The sequence below is a fragment of the Halichondria panicea genome, chromosome 13 (genome assembly GCF_963675165.1).
Source record: "Halichondria panicea chromosome 13, odHalPani1.1, whole genome shotgun sequence".
NCBI classification, from domain to species: domain Eukaryota; kingdom Metazoa; phylum Porifera; class Demospongiae; order Suberitida; family Halichondriidae; genus Halichondria; species Halichondria panicea.
The window spans coordinates 4,175,544-4,192,122 of NC_087389.1; the positions used below are offsets into that span (position 1 = coordinate 4,175,544).

Here is a 16,579-nt window from a genome sequence, read left to right on the forward strand (position 1 = left end):
TTTGTCGAGAAACATTATAGTTCAACCCTCCAGTTATTATTATGTCAGCATTGCCCCTTGATATTATAATTTAGCCCCCTTTGCAAGGCCTCAACAATTAAGTGCGACCTGGAATCGAGGCTAATCATAATTATACATGTTGACAAGAGTTATAGGGTTGTTTGAGCCCTTTCTCGGTATAGACAAATAGTTAGATAAGTGATACTAGACAGGCTAGATCTAAATAGAAACAGGTTCTATTCCGCTATATGCAATTGAAATACTGTAGCTAAGCTATAGCAAGCATTCATGCAAATTGACTTCACTATTGCTGTGCCAACAATTCTTAGACAGAGAGCAAAGTGAGTACAAAATGGCTGCAGGAGCACAAAGTACAGTGATGGAGGCCCTGGGTGGGGCTCACATAAACAAAGAGAGGAAATGTTAAACAATAGTGAGGCTAAATACTAGAGTCCAAAAGTACAACTTAACAGCAGCAAATTATGGTTTGAATTGTAGTAAATATTACGTAATAAAGTATAACATGTATGCACCAACAAGGGTAGAGATGATTGTTGATATAGATCTTGCATTCCTCCCTGTCAATGAAAAAAAAGCCTAAAAAAGGGGTGCATGCATGGTGCGTCTATATAGATACAGTGTCTGCTTTTAAATTGTCATCGATCGTCAATAGGCCGGCCCTGATATCTTTTTCTCCCATTTAATACCCTATAATTAATTCTTACTTTAAAACACCTGTCTCATATTTAAACTCTGATTATTCAACAAAAGTAGACTACAGTCATGTATATAAGACGTAGATATTAATATATATCTAGCTATATAATTTTATGGAACGAATTCTGCTATGCACACAACACCATTAGCTCCACCAAACCCAAATGAATTACTGAGTGCAATTCTTCTCTTTCCTTTTTCCACTGCCCACTGTGATGGCTGTCCCGTTGGATAGTTGAGGTCAAACTCAGACTCTTTCACTTCTAGGTTCAAGTTAGGGGGAACGAGTCCTTCGCTGATGGACATGGCGGTGATCACAGACTCCACTGCACCAGCAGCTCCTTGGGTGTGGCCTAAAGCTCCTTTGGCTGAATACACAAGAAGATTCTGTGCATGTTCTTTGAAGACTTGTTTGATTGCAAAGTTCTCGGCTCTGTCTCCAAGGGGTGTTGAGGTTGCATGAGCATTGATGTGTGTTACGTCCTCTGGTTGAACACCGGCATCCTTCATGGCTGCTTTCATTGCTCTCTGTGCACCATTTCCATCAACAGGGGGAGATGTGGCGTGAAAGCCATCTCCTGACATCCCATAGCCTAATATCTCAGCATAAATTTTAGCTTCTCTGCTTCTTGCATGTTCCAATTCTTCCAAAATGAGGACTGCAGTCCCCTCACTAGGCACATAGCCAGCTCTCCTCGAGTCAAAAGGTCGAGATGCTTTAAGAGGCTCTTCATTAAACTTGGTACAGAGAGCTTTCGCACGAGTAAGCCCAGCTAAGATTAGAGGGTGTAACATTAATTCAACCCCTCCAGTTACCATGACGTCAGCATCTCCCCTTGATATCGTATTTGTTGACACTCCAATCGCATGGGATGCGGCAGCACAGGCGGAGGCTATGCAAAGGTTAGGTCCTTGAAGTTTGAAATGAATACTCACATTGCCGGCACCTAGGTTCGGCAAACACATAGGTATAAAGTGTGGTTTGATCTTCCGTATATCTCCAGCTCTCACATAATCATAATTCTGTGATATCATGAAAACCATCCCCGTTCCTACATTTGCTATGTTGACCCCTGTTCGAAAACGGCTTTCTTCAGTTTGCAAATGTGGCCACCAGTTAGCATCCTTGAGAGCTTGTTCTGTAACTGCAATGGCATGTATCGAATCTTTTGACATTGTCCTCGCTTCAGCCGGTGTCAGACACTTATCGATATTCAATTCATGTACTGGCACAACACCAGCTATTTTGCACGGAATTTTCTTGAATTCATCGGTTTGGGGGAGCCGGGTTATTCCTGATTCTCCAGCAAGCAGTTTCTTCCACACATGGCTGACACCACATCCCAAAGGACTAGCAATGCCCATCCCAGTGATCACTACTCGTCTTCTTAGCTGGGTCAACATCACTGCTTTGTATGCTGTGTATATACCTAGATTATATTCTGTGCATGAGAAAACATGCACTCCTAGATCCTAACAAGTTTATGCAAACTCTATGCAAGTAAAGTACATAAAGTCTATTTGCATTGAGTTTGACCCCGGAAGTTATGTGGTCAATTATGTGTTATGTGGTCAATTATGGGCGCGAGGGTAAACTCCAGGAGGTACCACATCCGTGTGTCAAAGAAAACGTTTTAGACACACATTCCTTAGGTCAAAGTTCAGAATGTGTGTGTTAAAGCGCAAGCATAGATTCTCTAGCAAAAGTTAAAGACACGCGGATGTCGTACCTCCACTGGGTAAACTAGTCTCATGGATCAGCCCCCTCCTGAGAAGGGGTCTGAGCACTCTTGATGTAGTTTTGTTGCACACGCTGGAATTCCAGCGGCTCAATCAGATTGACTTATTCTAGTCAGGTGATATTATAGGAGGCAATAAAGAACTGCACGTTGCTCAACGCATTTGGATAATCATTAACGCATGCATTACGCATGGTAAACGCTTCATACATAGACGCTGCTACGAAGCATAAGCAAGCCAAGCAGGGGTCCTTGGGCACAGAGAGTTAGCACCACAGGCAAAAGACATACATGTAATAGATTGAAGCACCTTCTTCAGAGATAGAGAGATGCCTGCGCTTGACGCTTTGTACAATCATAGATTGAAGAGTTAGAGGGATAGGAAACGGAGTGGTGCAAGTGATGATTTTACATTGAATCTGCAGTGGAGCCTCAAAAATTATCCGCGCTACGCCCTATGAACGAGGCTATTAAGCACATTTTTGCCGGGTAACTCCCAAAGCTGTGTTTCCTCGAGACATCATCTCTTTCGGCAACTTATAACACGCCTAGTCCATGAGCCACGTGTAGTACTTGCTAATGACTGACCACACCCAGTAAAAAGAGACTTTCCAATAAAGTTATATGTTCCCAAGGCTGTTTTAGAGCTATTGGAACATGTAACGTGTAAGCGTGCTGGTTATGACTACTACAATAGGTATAGACCTTGAAATATAAGTGAGTTGCACGGACTAAGCACAGTTACTTGTAGTTTATTATGCACTGAGTGTAGAAATAAATATTGTTGTGATGGCCTCGATTAAACCGCAGCGTAGCGCGGATGTTACTCGAGATACAAACCGTTTCCTATCCCTCTAACTCTTCAATCTACGGTACAATTAACAAATACGCGGGGGCGTAAGGTCAGGAATTGATTACATTCCATTGGTCTGGCACATTCCACTGTGAAATGACCTCAAGACAAGAGTGCTCAGACCCCTTCTCAGGAGGGGGCTGATACATGAGACTATGGGTAAACTAAGTTTTACCATAGATTGAAGAGTTGGAGGGATAGGAAACGGTTGGTATCTCGAGTAACATCCGTGCTACGCTGCGGTTTAATCGAGGCCATCACAACAATTTTTTTTTTTAATTTTTTTTTTTAATAATAGCATGTAAGGTAGTGTATACAGGGGAATGGACTTCTATGTAGACACAATGAAAGGTGGAGGGTACAGAAAATAGAGAGGATTAAGGGTACATACAAAGGTTCGGTTTATTGGTGGAGGTGGGTCTCCGAGATCACCAGGTCGATGGCCCCAGATCTAAAGGGGTGTCCACTTGACGATCTGGACCCTCTGATGGTTTGGATCGATGAGCGAAGGAGGGAAAAGGTTAGTCGGCAACGGAGCCAGCATAGTGTACTGCTATATGATTGGTCCCATTTAGATGCTAACATCGAAGCGAGTCTCTTGTAGAAGGTGGTTGCTTCACGAGCTAAGCCTCCTGTTGCAGAGAGGACTAATGGGGAAAAAGATGCCTGTTCGATGTCAAGAATTCTTTGTTCATAGGCCCTTTTCTTTATTTGCTCGTGCTTGCAATATCTATTTCTACACTCAATGCATAATAAACTACAAGTAACTGTGCTTAGTCCGTGCAACTCACTTATATTTCAAGGTCTATACCTATTGTAGTAATCATAACCAGCACGCTTACACGTTTAATATATTAGCGATGTCAGACCGATTTTAATTTTTGCTATTTCTAACTCCTATGTATTACTATCTCTTTTGAACACTCTAGGCAAACCAGAAAAACTTTACTGCACTGGATTTGGTCAAGCGAATGCAGAGATACAGCGTTTTGAAGAACACTAGTCAGGGAAAAATTCGTACAAAAATTTACCGCATTTTAATGTACTTGGGCGGGACTTATGAAATTTGTTGTTAATACCGGAAATGATCTTAAAGTTAGCATATCTGCTGAACCGCTTGGTCTATTCTCTTTTAAAACGTATGAAATGGACACTCAGGACTCAGGAGTTAACATTGTAACCATTTGATATCTATTATGAAGTTTATAATGTTTCTGTAATGTGTATCTTTATGATGTCCCTATAATAGTATGATGTCTCCTGCTTCAGAGAGTTCTTTTGGATTTAAAGTAACCATACTATCTTTTCAGTATATTGTATCATGTTTCAGAACTCTCATCAATGTCCACCTTACGCTTGTATCTGTTTCTTGATCTTTATAAGCAACTTTTCTGTCAATTTCATTTGGTCTAAATAATTCGTTTTTAGTGTGATGTAGATTTAAGGCCATACAACTATAAATCTATGATACAACTCTGTTGACAGCTTCTAATTAATACAGTAGATTACTCTTGTCTTGTTTTGTGTGCAAATTGAATCAGTTCTTGCAATTTAATAGTTTTAATAGATTACATTGTTGTCCTTGGAATTCTCTCCAATCTTTCTTGTTTCTTTTCAACAGAGGCTTTCAGATTGCTTCAATAATTACTTTCAGTAACTTCTAAGAACTTCTAAGAAATAAATACAGCTATTGGTACACTTGGCTTGATTTTACTGCATTTCTATTCTCAGCTCCACCCATCTATCCATGCAATATGTGATTCCGCAAGAAATAAAAGCTTATTGTAGCAACTTTTTGCATAATCTGGAGAGAGTTAGAGATGAAAGACATGCTCACTTGTGTTTTTGTTCATTTTCATGTTTGGTTGCCAAAATAATGATCACCTTTGAGAAAAAATCACACACAAAACAAGCATCAAATGCTAAAATCATAAAAAACTGTTATAAAAATCAAATTCTACGCTATTTTTTACCCCTGGGAACAGCTGTTGTTTGCTAGACTCTTCCAGGGCTTGCGGAAAGCCCTTCTTGTTCACTCACATTCTGGTCCCGTTTTTTACCATTGAATTACTGTACGAAAATACGCCCACGCACTACTTCCGGTCTGACATCTCTACTTATATGTTCCAATAGCTCTAAAACAGCGCCTAACTTTATTGGAAAGTCTCTTTTTATTGGGTGTGGTCAGTCATTAGTAAGTACTACACGTGGCTCATGGACTAGGCGTGTTGATGTCTCGAGGAAACACGCTTTGGGAGTTACCCGGCAAAAATATGCTTAATAGCCTCGTAACGCGGATAATTTTCGAGGCTCTACTGCAGATTCAATGTTTTTTTTTTCCTTTTTTTTTTTCTTTTTTTTTTTTTGAAGGTTCAAAGTAAGTGAAAAAAGAGTAAGGGAAAATAGTAATGTTACATTCAGAGTTAACCAGGTCCACGGCTGTTGGGGTTAACGCTGCGTGCCCACATGAGGACCTTGCTCCTCTAATGGACATGATTGATGATCGGAGGAGAGAGAAAGATAGTCGGCATCTTAGCCAGCACATAGTACTACTGTAGGGATTGTTCCATTTGGTTGCCAGAAGTGATGCCAGTCTTTTGTAAAATGTGTTGGCCTCATTACCTAGCCCCCCTGTGGCAGAAAGTACAAGTGGTGTAAAGGTGGCATGTTCGATCTCTCTTATTCTTTGTTCATAGGCCCGCTTTTTTATCCTTTCATGCTTACTGTATGCGGAAGAGAGTTGGGTATGTCTGTTGGACGGGGCAAGGGGGTTAAATACTCTAACGTCAAAGTAAGTTCTTTCAAATGTTTCTCCCCAAAAACCGTTGGCTGCTATATCTAGCCGTGCTCCATCCTGGCGGTTGGCTGAGGCACCTCTCAGAGCTTCCTGTGACACAGGTTGTAATTCTGGCTCTGTACAAACATTATTGCACACTCAGGAGGGTGGCTGTTAGGTCCTAGTTGGGCGGAGCCCGACCGTCCCTGATGGGAACGGGTGCCGGGCTCCGCCCAGCTAGTTAGGTCCCTGATCTCGTTGTGCCTGATTGAGGGGAATCCTCCCCTAGCACAGGACATGGCATGTTCCACTGATAAGTTTTTTCCACATTCACATTTTAGGGGCATGTCTGCTGGAGTCCAGCCATATCTGAGGGCTAGGGCATCTTGAAAAGCGCCCTTGTGGAGTGCAGACTCAATGTAAAATCATCACGTGCACCACTCCGTTTCCCCTATCCCTCTACGTATCTATGGTGTAAAACATAGGGCCACGTGGTGTTTTAATTAGTGACCTTTTGACCCTGGCATTACTGGGTCTAACACAGCGGTAAAGCTGTTTGTGACGTCATCTAATCGTCATAATCACATGTCATTTGCACTATCAATCAGCAAAACACCTTTTAGCTAGCTAGCTAGCTATAAAATCCCTGGTCTCTTAATTCTTTTTAAAAGGCAGTTTTTCAGTTGCAATGGATGAGGAGTATGATGTGATCGTGCTGGGAACCGGGCTAAAGGTACGTTAGTATATATATCTATATACATATTATACAAAAGTATACATGTACACTGTACTGTACATGCACACTATAAAATGCCTTTAGTGGTGTCCTTGTATAAAGTGGAGCCTAATTTGTAATGGCTATCATAAGCCTGAGTAGTGCAGTGACTATCAGGCCTGATGCTACGCCTAGGTGGGTTCAATTAATCGTGGTGAAACCATTGATTTAATATTGGGTGTGGTCAGTTAGAGTGTCCAACTTCACTGAGTTTTTAATTGTTTCTTTACTGCATAGTACTGGTTCATAATAGGTCTAGTAATCACCTATATAACAACACGTGATGACCTGCTTTCTACGTACCCCAGGAGTGCATTCTCAGTGGCCTTCTCTCCGTGTCGGGGATGAAAGTACTCCACATGGACAGAAACAAGTACTACGGAGCGGACAGTGCCTCTCTGTCCCCACTGGAAGAGGTAGGCCTCGGGGAGGGTGTCTATTTCCAATATCCATTCTAACGAAAGGTTGTACTTACGTATATACGCGGTCATCTAATATCCATTTTGAAGAAAAATTGCGGTTAGTACGTACGTATAAAGAACATTGATAGTGAAACCTCCTATAAAGAACAACCTCTCTAAGAAATAACTATAATGGACGGCTCTAATGATCGCACCGGCACTGTTCATTTGTATAAATTTAGTGCTTTGTATAGCTTCTCTTTTAGTGTGCCTTCTTGTTCGTTCTCTTTCACATACCTCTTTCCCTGATACTATACATTTATCATTGTGTTGTGTTGTGTAAAGTTTACTGATTTTGGGTGAATGTGTAGTCATTTTGGAGCATCAGAGTTGACTAAATACTGCACAGGGAAATTTCATTGGTATGTATCTCTTGCCTATAATGCATAAGTGTTGTGTTGTAAGTAAGTTTCTTTCGGCAAAGCCTGTATATATAGAGGATTTGCATCATTAGTTACGTGTACATATACGTATACATACATGTGACCGTACATGTACTAGGTGTAATGATATTGCTGTGTACACTCTGGGGTATTATTCTTGTGTTGTTGGTTTCAGCACACCCTGTGTGTATGATAAACAGTGCAAACCATTCAGATGTGTCAGTTCAGTTTCAGAAAGTGCTGCTCTGTTTCAAGGGTTTGAGTATGTGTACACAATTGTAGGCTGCATGCATTGAATAAAAAGTCATAATTTACATGTTACATGCACGTACTTGTTAGGAGTATAAGTATATAGTAATGACCTTTTGTGGCAAAATTGAACACCATATTTTAAGATTTGAGTTGTGATAGATGTGTGCAGTACGTACGTGTAGGTACTTTTTATGTGCCTGCATCCTTGCTTCGTTAACCGCGATTAACCGTGATTGTGTGTGTTCTCATTGTGTGATGTTGGTATGACAGTTGGTGTTACACACTGAGTGTTAGTCTTGGTTTAATTAGCACTTTAAAAATGGACTTCTCATCAGTGAACAGTGTATACAGTACTGTGCATGCCTCAATTGGAATTTTTAACTGAACCTGGGCACTGCATGTATTACTAGAATGCTTTGCAAGTATCAAACATAATTATGCGAACTTTGCGAGGGTTGATCAATTTGCAACAAAATCGCAAAACCTAAATTAGTACTGGTAAATACACACAATCCTTGCCAAAACGCAATAGTTAGATCGCAAAGGGTCAATTTTTCTGTTGATTTGGTTCATTCGCAAAGGATTTTCACCCACAAAACATTCTAGTAAATACGGTGTACAGTGCCCAGCACCTCCTAGTAGTCGTTAGATGATTGGGACCTACAAAACGTATCTTATCTACCTTAAGGTGACATATTTTCGCGTGTATTAATTTCTGCTATTTCTGCGAATGAGAGTAAAATCGCAAAAATTAGTACTCGCAAATAATTGGCCGCCCTCTTGTTTAATGTATCCAGATCGACATTTCGCAAAAAATTATACCGCAAAATGTACAAAACTGTAAAAACGCGAACAAATCTACCTGTGAAAATATGTCACCTTAAGGTATATAATTATTTCCAAAAGAGAAACCCAAACGGACGTGATTTTGCTGAGTAAGGTAATGACTTCTACACACACCACATACACAGCTGTACAAGCATTTTCAAAAGGGAGATCCCCCTGCTGATTTCGGGCGTGGCAGGGACTGGAATGTTGACCTTGTCCCAAAGTTCCTCATGGCCGACGGTGAGTCAGTTAGCACAAACATGTGTTATGCGTGCGTGCATACATGTAGTGTGCGTGGTGTGTATGTGTGTACATGTACATGTATAGGCCGGGTGACTAATGTATAATAATTATAGTGAATTTAATCTCTATTGGAACTAGAAATTCTATACCCTTCAAACGGTTGCCCACTGACTCGTGTAACATTGAATACGTATACCATTACATGTAAATGGAAGTTTTCGACCAAGGGCTGCTGCCTAGTCACACACACACACACACACACACAGGCCAGCTGGTGAAACTCCTGATTCACAGTGGAGTCACCCGTTACCTGGAGTTCAAGAACGTGGAGGGTAGCTACGTCTACAAGAAAGGTGGCAAGATTCACAAAGTGCCCGCCTCTGAAGCGGAGGCCCTCACAAGCAGTGAGTACATAACCTCCGAATAATGGAGGACATTAGAGGGACACACACTGTACAGTCATGCAGCTACTACGTTGTTGTTCATTTAACTTTAGTTCTGATTATATTCAGTGTAGCCTTTTATAGCTCGAGAGGTATAACCAAGGGCGTATGAAGAGAAGAGGGTATGCAACTCGCAATGTATACTGTGTAGTCGTCAAAAAACTGATGAGTCAGCAGGATATACTATATTTAGCCAACCGCCCACTAGAGGAGGTTTGTCACGATTAATTAAGATTCACGTGAGCTTATGTTTTCTATGCAAACCCATCCAAGCTGCTGAGTTGGCACTTTTTATCTACTTTCTTCGATTAGCTCGTTTATCTCTCTTGTATAACATCTCCTGTTAGTTTATGAGTCGTAGTAGTTTAACACTATGATTGCTATACCTGCTACATCAAGACAGGAGTCAAAGAAACCAAGGATTTGAGGCAACAACTCAAAGTTTGTGGTTTCTGGCTTATTGCTTCTAGTACGACTATGCTACGCACTTTCTAGTGTCACTGAGCATTGTTAGCATCATTTACTACTAGTATAGAGAGCTACAATCATCTGCAGTATGTTAGCTTAGCTAGCTTAGCTAGAATAGCTACTTTCTCTGTAAGTTTCCGTATATTTCACCGTGCACGCACAAAAACGGTGCACGTGCAATGCATTCTTTACTATTTTTAGATATAAAACCCCGCCCATTTGTTTTCTGATAGATAGTAGTTGCATGCCCTCTTCTCTTCATACGCCCTTGGTATAACTTACTTTTGGATCAGATCATTATAATAGAGCCTGTTTGCAATGACCAAGGTGCATGCGTATGTCTACAATGTACCTGTCCTGTACACGTACGTACTTTGTTTTATAGGTCTTATGGGACTTTTGGAGAAGAGGCGTTTCAGGAATTTCATGTTATGGACCGATGACTTCAACAAGGATGAGCCTGCCACTTTCAAAGGTAATATAATGATACCATATAGCGGGTTATTTCCGGGGGTTAAAACATTCGTTTGAGCAATATTTAGTCAGTTCGTGGATATTGCTTGCACTGCAGGTAAAGGTAGTCAATAATCGCTTCATTTGTGGGTAAAATATTCGTGCTCAGGGTTTCAACCACGAACATTTTGCTCCCTGAAAATTGCCTGTGCTAAACGGTATGTGTACTTTTGTGTGGGGTATGGATAGGACTGACTAGTGAAACACCCTTAGAATAATTATACAGTGGGAAAGTTTTCATTTGGGACCTGGCTTCTGGCCGTTATTGTATGAATCACAGTTGACCTTTACACTGCACATGTATATTCAATGCAACAACGTACGTGCACGTGTACAGGGATCAACAGTGTGTACGTGTATGTTACATGTAGCTCAACTTGGCTACAAATCTTTCTTTAATTCTTTTCTACAAACAATAACTACTTCATCTCTGTGTTCTCGTCAACTTACATCTGTATGCACAGGTAATGATCCCCAAAAGCCAATGAAAAATGTCTTCGAAAGCTTTGGACTTGATGGCAACACGCAAGACTTTATTGGCCATGCCCTCTGTCTCTATAGAGATGACGAGTGAGTGCTGAACTTCGCACGATGTTAAGCCTTCATAATTTTAAAATTCTGTGTAGTTAGTTATAAATTTTGACTATGGCCTATATTGTAGTGCACTTACATGTACATGTATAGTCTCACCTAAATCCCTTAAAAATCAATTTGTATGTGTATAAAATGATACGTAATTTGAGCCTATCTCATATAATGTTGCTACATACATACACATTGAATTGAGTTTACGTTGTTAATACGAATTGTGTGTACGTAACTATGTAGGTACAAGAGTAGACCTTGTGTGGATGCAGTGGAGAGGATCAAGTTGTACACGTGAGTAAGGCTGCATGGGCAGCTAGATCAGTGTGTGGCATTTTATTTTTGGTAGAGTGTAGGTAGATTTGAGATGTCCATAACTATGTTCTGATAGGTACCGTATATGCTCGATTAGAGGCCGCTCTCAAATAGTAGCCTCCTTTGCTAGCAAAATGAAACATGTAGTAGCCACTTTCAAATACGTGTAGTAGCCTCAGTTGAAATTTGACTCTATCATTTCTGCACGTGGCAGCCAAAAAATATTAAATACTAGCAGCTTGCTACATGTACGTAGCTACTATGGGTACAGGTAGCAGCTTGTTAGTGCTTCACAAAGACTTTCTCATGGCAGAATTCAGGTGAAAAGAATTTTTGATGACAAACTAAACGTTGTTGGAGCTAATAAACGCCGCTCTTAAACAGTGCCCTCACTCGAATTGTAGCCTCCTCTTCCAGCAAAATGAAACATTTAGTAGCCGTGGCTCTTGATCGTTTAATGTGCTTCTTGACAGATCTGTATTGAGAGGCCCAGGTTACTGCTTTGATATGATTTATATGCATGTAGTTAATGATACTGATTAAGTGTGCTTGTGGTTATTATGCCATAGCAGATGAACGTGTGTGTGTGTGTGTGTGTTACAGTAAAACCGTTGGGCAGACCAACAATGGCTGGAAGTAATGAGGTGGCCTGAAACATAGTTTGCTATGGAGACTTAGTGCTGGCTACAGAGGGTGACCTTTGACCACAATAATTATTATGTTTCACATGTACAGTATACATCAATAAAAAGTTCCCGTTCCGTTTCTAAAAACACACGTATAAACAGTAGCGTTAAACTGGATGCAGAACGCGGCCAATTTCTCATTATAAATTAAAACGGTGGCGTCATCATGAAAAATTGAAATTACTTACACAATGATACTGTATGATTTGTAGTACAATGAGCTAGCTAGCTATTATAAAGTACGCAGTCATGCAGTCAGACATACTGGAGAAGAGACGATGGTCTTCAAAACGGTCATTCCAGGTCACAAATATCTTGCATGGAGGGCAACTTAGTCTTAGGGCTGATGCGAGACCGAGAACAACTGGGGAAACGGTGCACTGTTGCAAAATAGCATCTATAAGCTAACTAAGAGGATTAAAGCGCTAGACAATCAGCTATACTGTAGTACACAAGCTAGCTAGCTAGTTACTGCTACACTGTACGCACGATCACAAGTTAACGAATCTGCTTACTCAGCAATTTTTCTGCACATGCGTGAAAACGGCAGCGTTTTGCATAATACAGTGCGTTCATTATGCGTGTTTTTTTTATGCGTTTAAACGGGAACGGTGCGTTTTACGCAAACGGAACGGGAACTTTTTATTGATGGGTACTGTACGTGTACATCACTTACGTCATGTACGGTACACTTAGAATGGCAAGTTTCTATACAATCTATAAACAATGCATAATTTTGCTTCTTCAACTAACATGTTTTTGTTGTTTGTTTCCTCCACTAGTGACTCATGGAAACGCTACGGCAAGTCCCCATACCTCTATCCACTCTACGGGCTGGGAGAATTGCCTCAGGGATTTGCAAGGTACATGTATGTGGGTATATATATACACTTCATGTAGTCATTATGTAACAGTTCGATATAAATTTCTTGTTATTCAATTCTGATTTTCCCGTCAGTAGTTTGGGGTATGAGTGTGTCTTCGTGTTTAACTACGCATTTCACTAATAACTGTACTTTATAAACTGTTTTTCTTTTTACGGTGCATATACGCATGTATGTAGTACATGTACATGTACGTACAGCTGCCATTGCTTGTTGCATTGTCAGCAGAAATTTGAGTGTGAGTATTGTCTCACTGTAGGCTGAGTGCCATCTATGGTGGGACGTACATGTTGGACAAGCCAATCGAGGAGATTGTGTATGAGGGAGGGAAAGTGGTGGGCGTCAAGTCACAGGGAGAGGTGAGTGTGTGGGGCAGGAAAAGGTGTGCGGGGTGTGGGTGTAAAGCACAGGGAGTGGTGAGTGTGTGGGGCAGAAAGAGGTGTGCGGGGTGTGGGTGTAAAGTCACAGGGAGAGGTGAGTGTGTGGGGCAGGAAGAGGTGTGCGGGGTGTGGGTGTAAAGTCACATGAGTGTGTGGGGCAGGAAGAGGTGTGCGGGGTGTGGGTGTAAAGTCTCAGGGAGAGGTGAGTGTGTGGGGCAGGAAGAGGTGTGCGGGGTGTGGGTGTAAAGTCACAGGGAGAGGTGAGTGTGTGGGGCAGGAAGAGGTGTGCGGGGTGTGGGTGTAAAGTCACAGGGAGAGGTGAGTGTGTGGGGCAGGAAGAGGTGTGCGGGGTGTGGGTGTAAAGTCACAGGGAGAGGTGAGTGTGTGGGGCAGGAAGAGGTGTGCGGGGTGTGGGTGTAAAGTCACAGGGAGAGGTGAGTGTGTGGGGCAGGAAGAGGTGTGCGGGGTGTGGGTGTAAAGTCACAGGGAGAGGTGAGTATGTGGGGCAGGAAAAGGTGTGTGGGGTGTGGGTGTAAAGTCACAGGGAGAGGTGAGTGTGTGGGGCAGGAAGAGGTGTGCAGGGTGTGGGTGTAAAGTCACATGAGTGTGTGGGGCAGGAAGAGGTGTGCGGGGTGTGGGTGTAAAGTCACAGGGAGTGGAAGGACGGTGGTTGTATATTATATACATGTACAGCTGCACATGTACATGTAGCAGCTAGTTCTCCGTATTATCTTAGTTTGCTGTGTCCCTACAGGTTGCCAAGTGCAAGCGTGTGATTGGAGATCCCAGCTATTTCCAAGACAAGGTCAAGAAAGTGGGACAGGTGAGCTTCATTTTGAGTCACGTTTCTACTACATGTAGCTTGTCAACGAAAACTTGTGTTTGGAATGAAATGCAAGTTATTACATGTACACACTGTACATGTGTAGCTCTAGAGAAGCATAGATCACATAACTCCATTAGTTACATGTACATGTATAGTGTGACTAAGACACACGATCCTTGCCAGAACGCAATTATAGGCAATGGATCATATTTTCTGCTAATTTTGTCTCATTCGCGAATGTTTTTCACCCACAAGATATTCTTGTAATACAGTATAATTATAGACTTGCTAGTGTTATGTTAGTTAGTTCTTGCAGTGTACGTATCTAATTAAGCACCCTACTACATATTACGCCACTGCCTCCCCACCCCCCACACACACACACACACACACACACACACACACACACACACACACACACACACACACACAACAGGTTGTCCGCTGCATCTGCATCATGAAGCACCCCATCCCCAACACCAAAGACTCCGCCTCCTGCCAAGTGATCGTACCACAGAACCAAGTCGGGCGCAGCTCAGGTGAGCATGCACAGTGCGTCACACGTGAGACAGTTTCTAAAAAGGCTCAATACATGTTCATGCATATTGTATGCAGACTCTGCAGTGTACCAAATGACACTGTTAGTACAATCCTGATTGTGTTTTTAACTAATGCGAATTGCGATGCTATTATGTGTGCATGCTCTTTCCTTTCCTTGGCGATCTATACGAAAATGTGCGATTGCAATCGAAAGAGTCTTGCATTCAAAACCCTGTAAACAGTGTACAGTAGAACCTCGATTATCCGGCCCTCCATTATCCAGAACCTGCATTATCCGGCTTGGCAGTTTTCTTTTTAATCAATTCAGAAAATGGGCGTGTCCCTCAAATGCGCATGCACGTTGCAGCTGTTACCATGGAGACATGCCTGCTTATCTTCTGCGCATGCGCAGACAACCATGTGGCACTGCTGTTTATCAATAAAGTGGGTGGATCAAGGCGTGGTTTATCTATTCAATTATCCGGCATATTCACTTATCCGGCCTGCTTCTGGAACCAAGGTGTCCGGATAATTGAGGTTCAACTGTACATACTGAGTATAATTATATGCACACAATTTATATCAATTTTGTCACACACAAGCTGTTGCTTAACCTTGCACATACCATTTCATTAATCATTTGTATACCCTCTTTCCCCAACCAGATATCTACGTGTCTGTTGTGTCCTTTGCCCACTGTGTTGCCTCCAAGGGCTACTACATCGCCATGGTGAGCACCAATGTTGAGACAGCTAATCCTGAGGAAGAGCTGAAGCCAGGACTTGCCATTCTTGGACCAGTGTTGGAAAAGTGAGTGTGACGTATACTTACTGACCTTCTTTGCATGTACTAAGCTTTTAAACTCGCAGTATTCGCAAATGTTTGATGCTCACAAAATAGTACCCTGTAATTAGGATAGTGTGCTTTATTAGAGATTCTGAGTCACTTACATTACATGTACCGTAGTCCAACAGTCAATAATTGTTATACTGTATATCGGGTTTCGATTGTGACTTTGCATAATTCGCCATCTAAAACGCCAATAGTGAGCATGCACATGCAATTCGCAATAGTTAGAAAGGCTATCAGGTTTGTACAGTGTCATTTGCAATCGATTATTATATAACATTGCATTTGAAACCTGATATACAGTTGTTAATTTGCAGTTCTCACAACATGCGTCCATTTCTACAGGTTTGTGAGTGTTACTGACTCTTTTGTGCCGACTGACAATGGACTGGACAGCCAGGTGAGACCAGCGAATTACTTCACACTATTCTGATATTAGCGTACATCCCTTAGTGGTAATTTTTATGTCTCCCATAAATAGTCGTCCTCGGATAGTATTGAGGACAATAAATGAATTACATCCAACACTTTTAGCCTCATGCAATTCTAGTAAACATACTTAGTTAAGAGTGTCGTGATGAGCTTTAATAATTAATTACATATACCACACCCCTTCCCCTACCCCCTAGGCGTTTGTGAGCAAGTCATACGATGCCACCACACACTTTGAGACCACCTGCGATGATGTGTTGGACATCTACAAGCGTGTCACTGGGGAAGCATTCGACTTCTCCAAGGTAACCACTCAGGTGGAAGCTGCCCAGTAGTAGAAAAGAAGAACACTTGTACCATAGGCAATTTATAGTTGAAGACTGTGTTTATTTGAGATATAGCTTATACTGTTTGCATATAAGACTCTCAACAACAATTGGTTTATATTGGTAATGTGTATGTTATAATAGTGTGTGTTTACTTCTATAGAGATGAGTTTTTGTGGTTTTTGACTTACTGTATACATGTAAATCTTGGAAAAAGTATAATTATTACCCGAGGCGTGCATGAGCGGCCACGGGTATAGTAGTCAGTTGGTTTGTCTGTCTGTTTGTGACATCTGAGCCTGCTC

At 41.7% G+C, this 16,579-nt stretch overlaps 3 protein-coding genes across 4 annotated transcripts; 1 reads left to right on the forward strand and 2 right to left on the reverse strand.

The window, feature by feature from the left end:
- Positions 1 to 740: 740 nt before the first annotated feature.
- Positions 741 to 2,248, reverse strand: LOC135346273 (3-oxoacyl-[acyl-carrier-protein] synthase, mitochondrial-like). Its single transcript, XM_064543842.1, has one exon. The coding sequence runs from the start codon at positions 2,119 to 2,121 to the stop codon at positions 829 to 831; it is 1,293 nt and encodes a 430-aa protein (XP_064399912.1). The 5' UTR covers positions 2,122 to 2,248; the 3' UTR covers positions 741 to 828.
- A 3,384-nt stretch (positions 2,249 to 5,632) lies between these two features.
- Positions 5,633 to 6,384, reverse strand: LOC135346446 (uncharacterized). The gene is made up of 2 exons (XM_064544066.1): positions 6,309 to 6,384; positions 5,633 to 6,243 (listed from the first exon to the last, which is right to left on the reverse strand). Exons 1-2 carry the CDS (start codon positions 6,382 to 6,384, stop codon positions 5,633 to 5,635), a joined length of 687 nt encoding a protein of 228 aa, XP_064400136.1.
- Positions 6,385 to 6,652: 268 nt separating this feature from the next.
- Positions 6,653 to 16,460, forward strand: LOC135346272 (rab GDP dissociation inhibitor beta-like). Of its 2 annotated transcripts, XR_010398028.1 has the most exons (15): positions 6,653 to 6,818; positions 7,169 to 7,276; positions 8,928 to 9,024; positions 9,294 to 9,431; positions 10,324 to 10,413; positions 10,916 to 11,021; positions 11,280 to 11,330; positions 12,820 to 12,900; positions 13,181 to 13,303; positions 13,817 to 13,851; positions 14,056 to 14,124; positions 14,564 to 14,666; positions 15,333 to 15,477; positions 15,862 to 15,916; positions 16,146 to 16,314. XR_010398028.1 is itself a non-coding variant. In XM_064543841.1 (14 exons), the coding sequence occupies exons 1-14, from the start codon at positions 6,774 to 6,776 to the stop codon at positions 16,281 to 16,283; spliced, it is 1,326 nt and encodes a 441-aa protein (XP_064399911.1). In that variant the 5' UTR covers positions 6,654 to 6,773; the 3' UTR covers positions 16,284 to 16,460. The 2 variants fall into 2 exon arrangements, 1 of the variants encoding a protein (XP_064399911.1); XM_064543841.1 differs by lacking the exon at positions 13,817 to 13,851 and having other exon boundaries at positions 6,654 to 6,818; positions 13,181 to 13,280; positions 16,146 to 16,460.
- Positions 16,461 to 16,579: the final 119 nt, after the last annotated feature.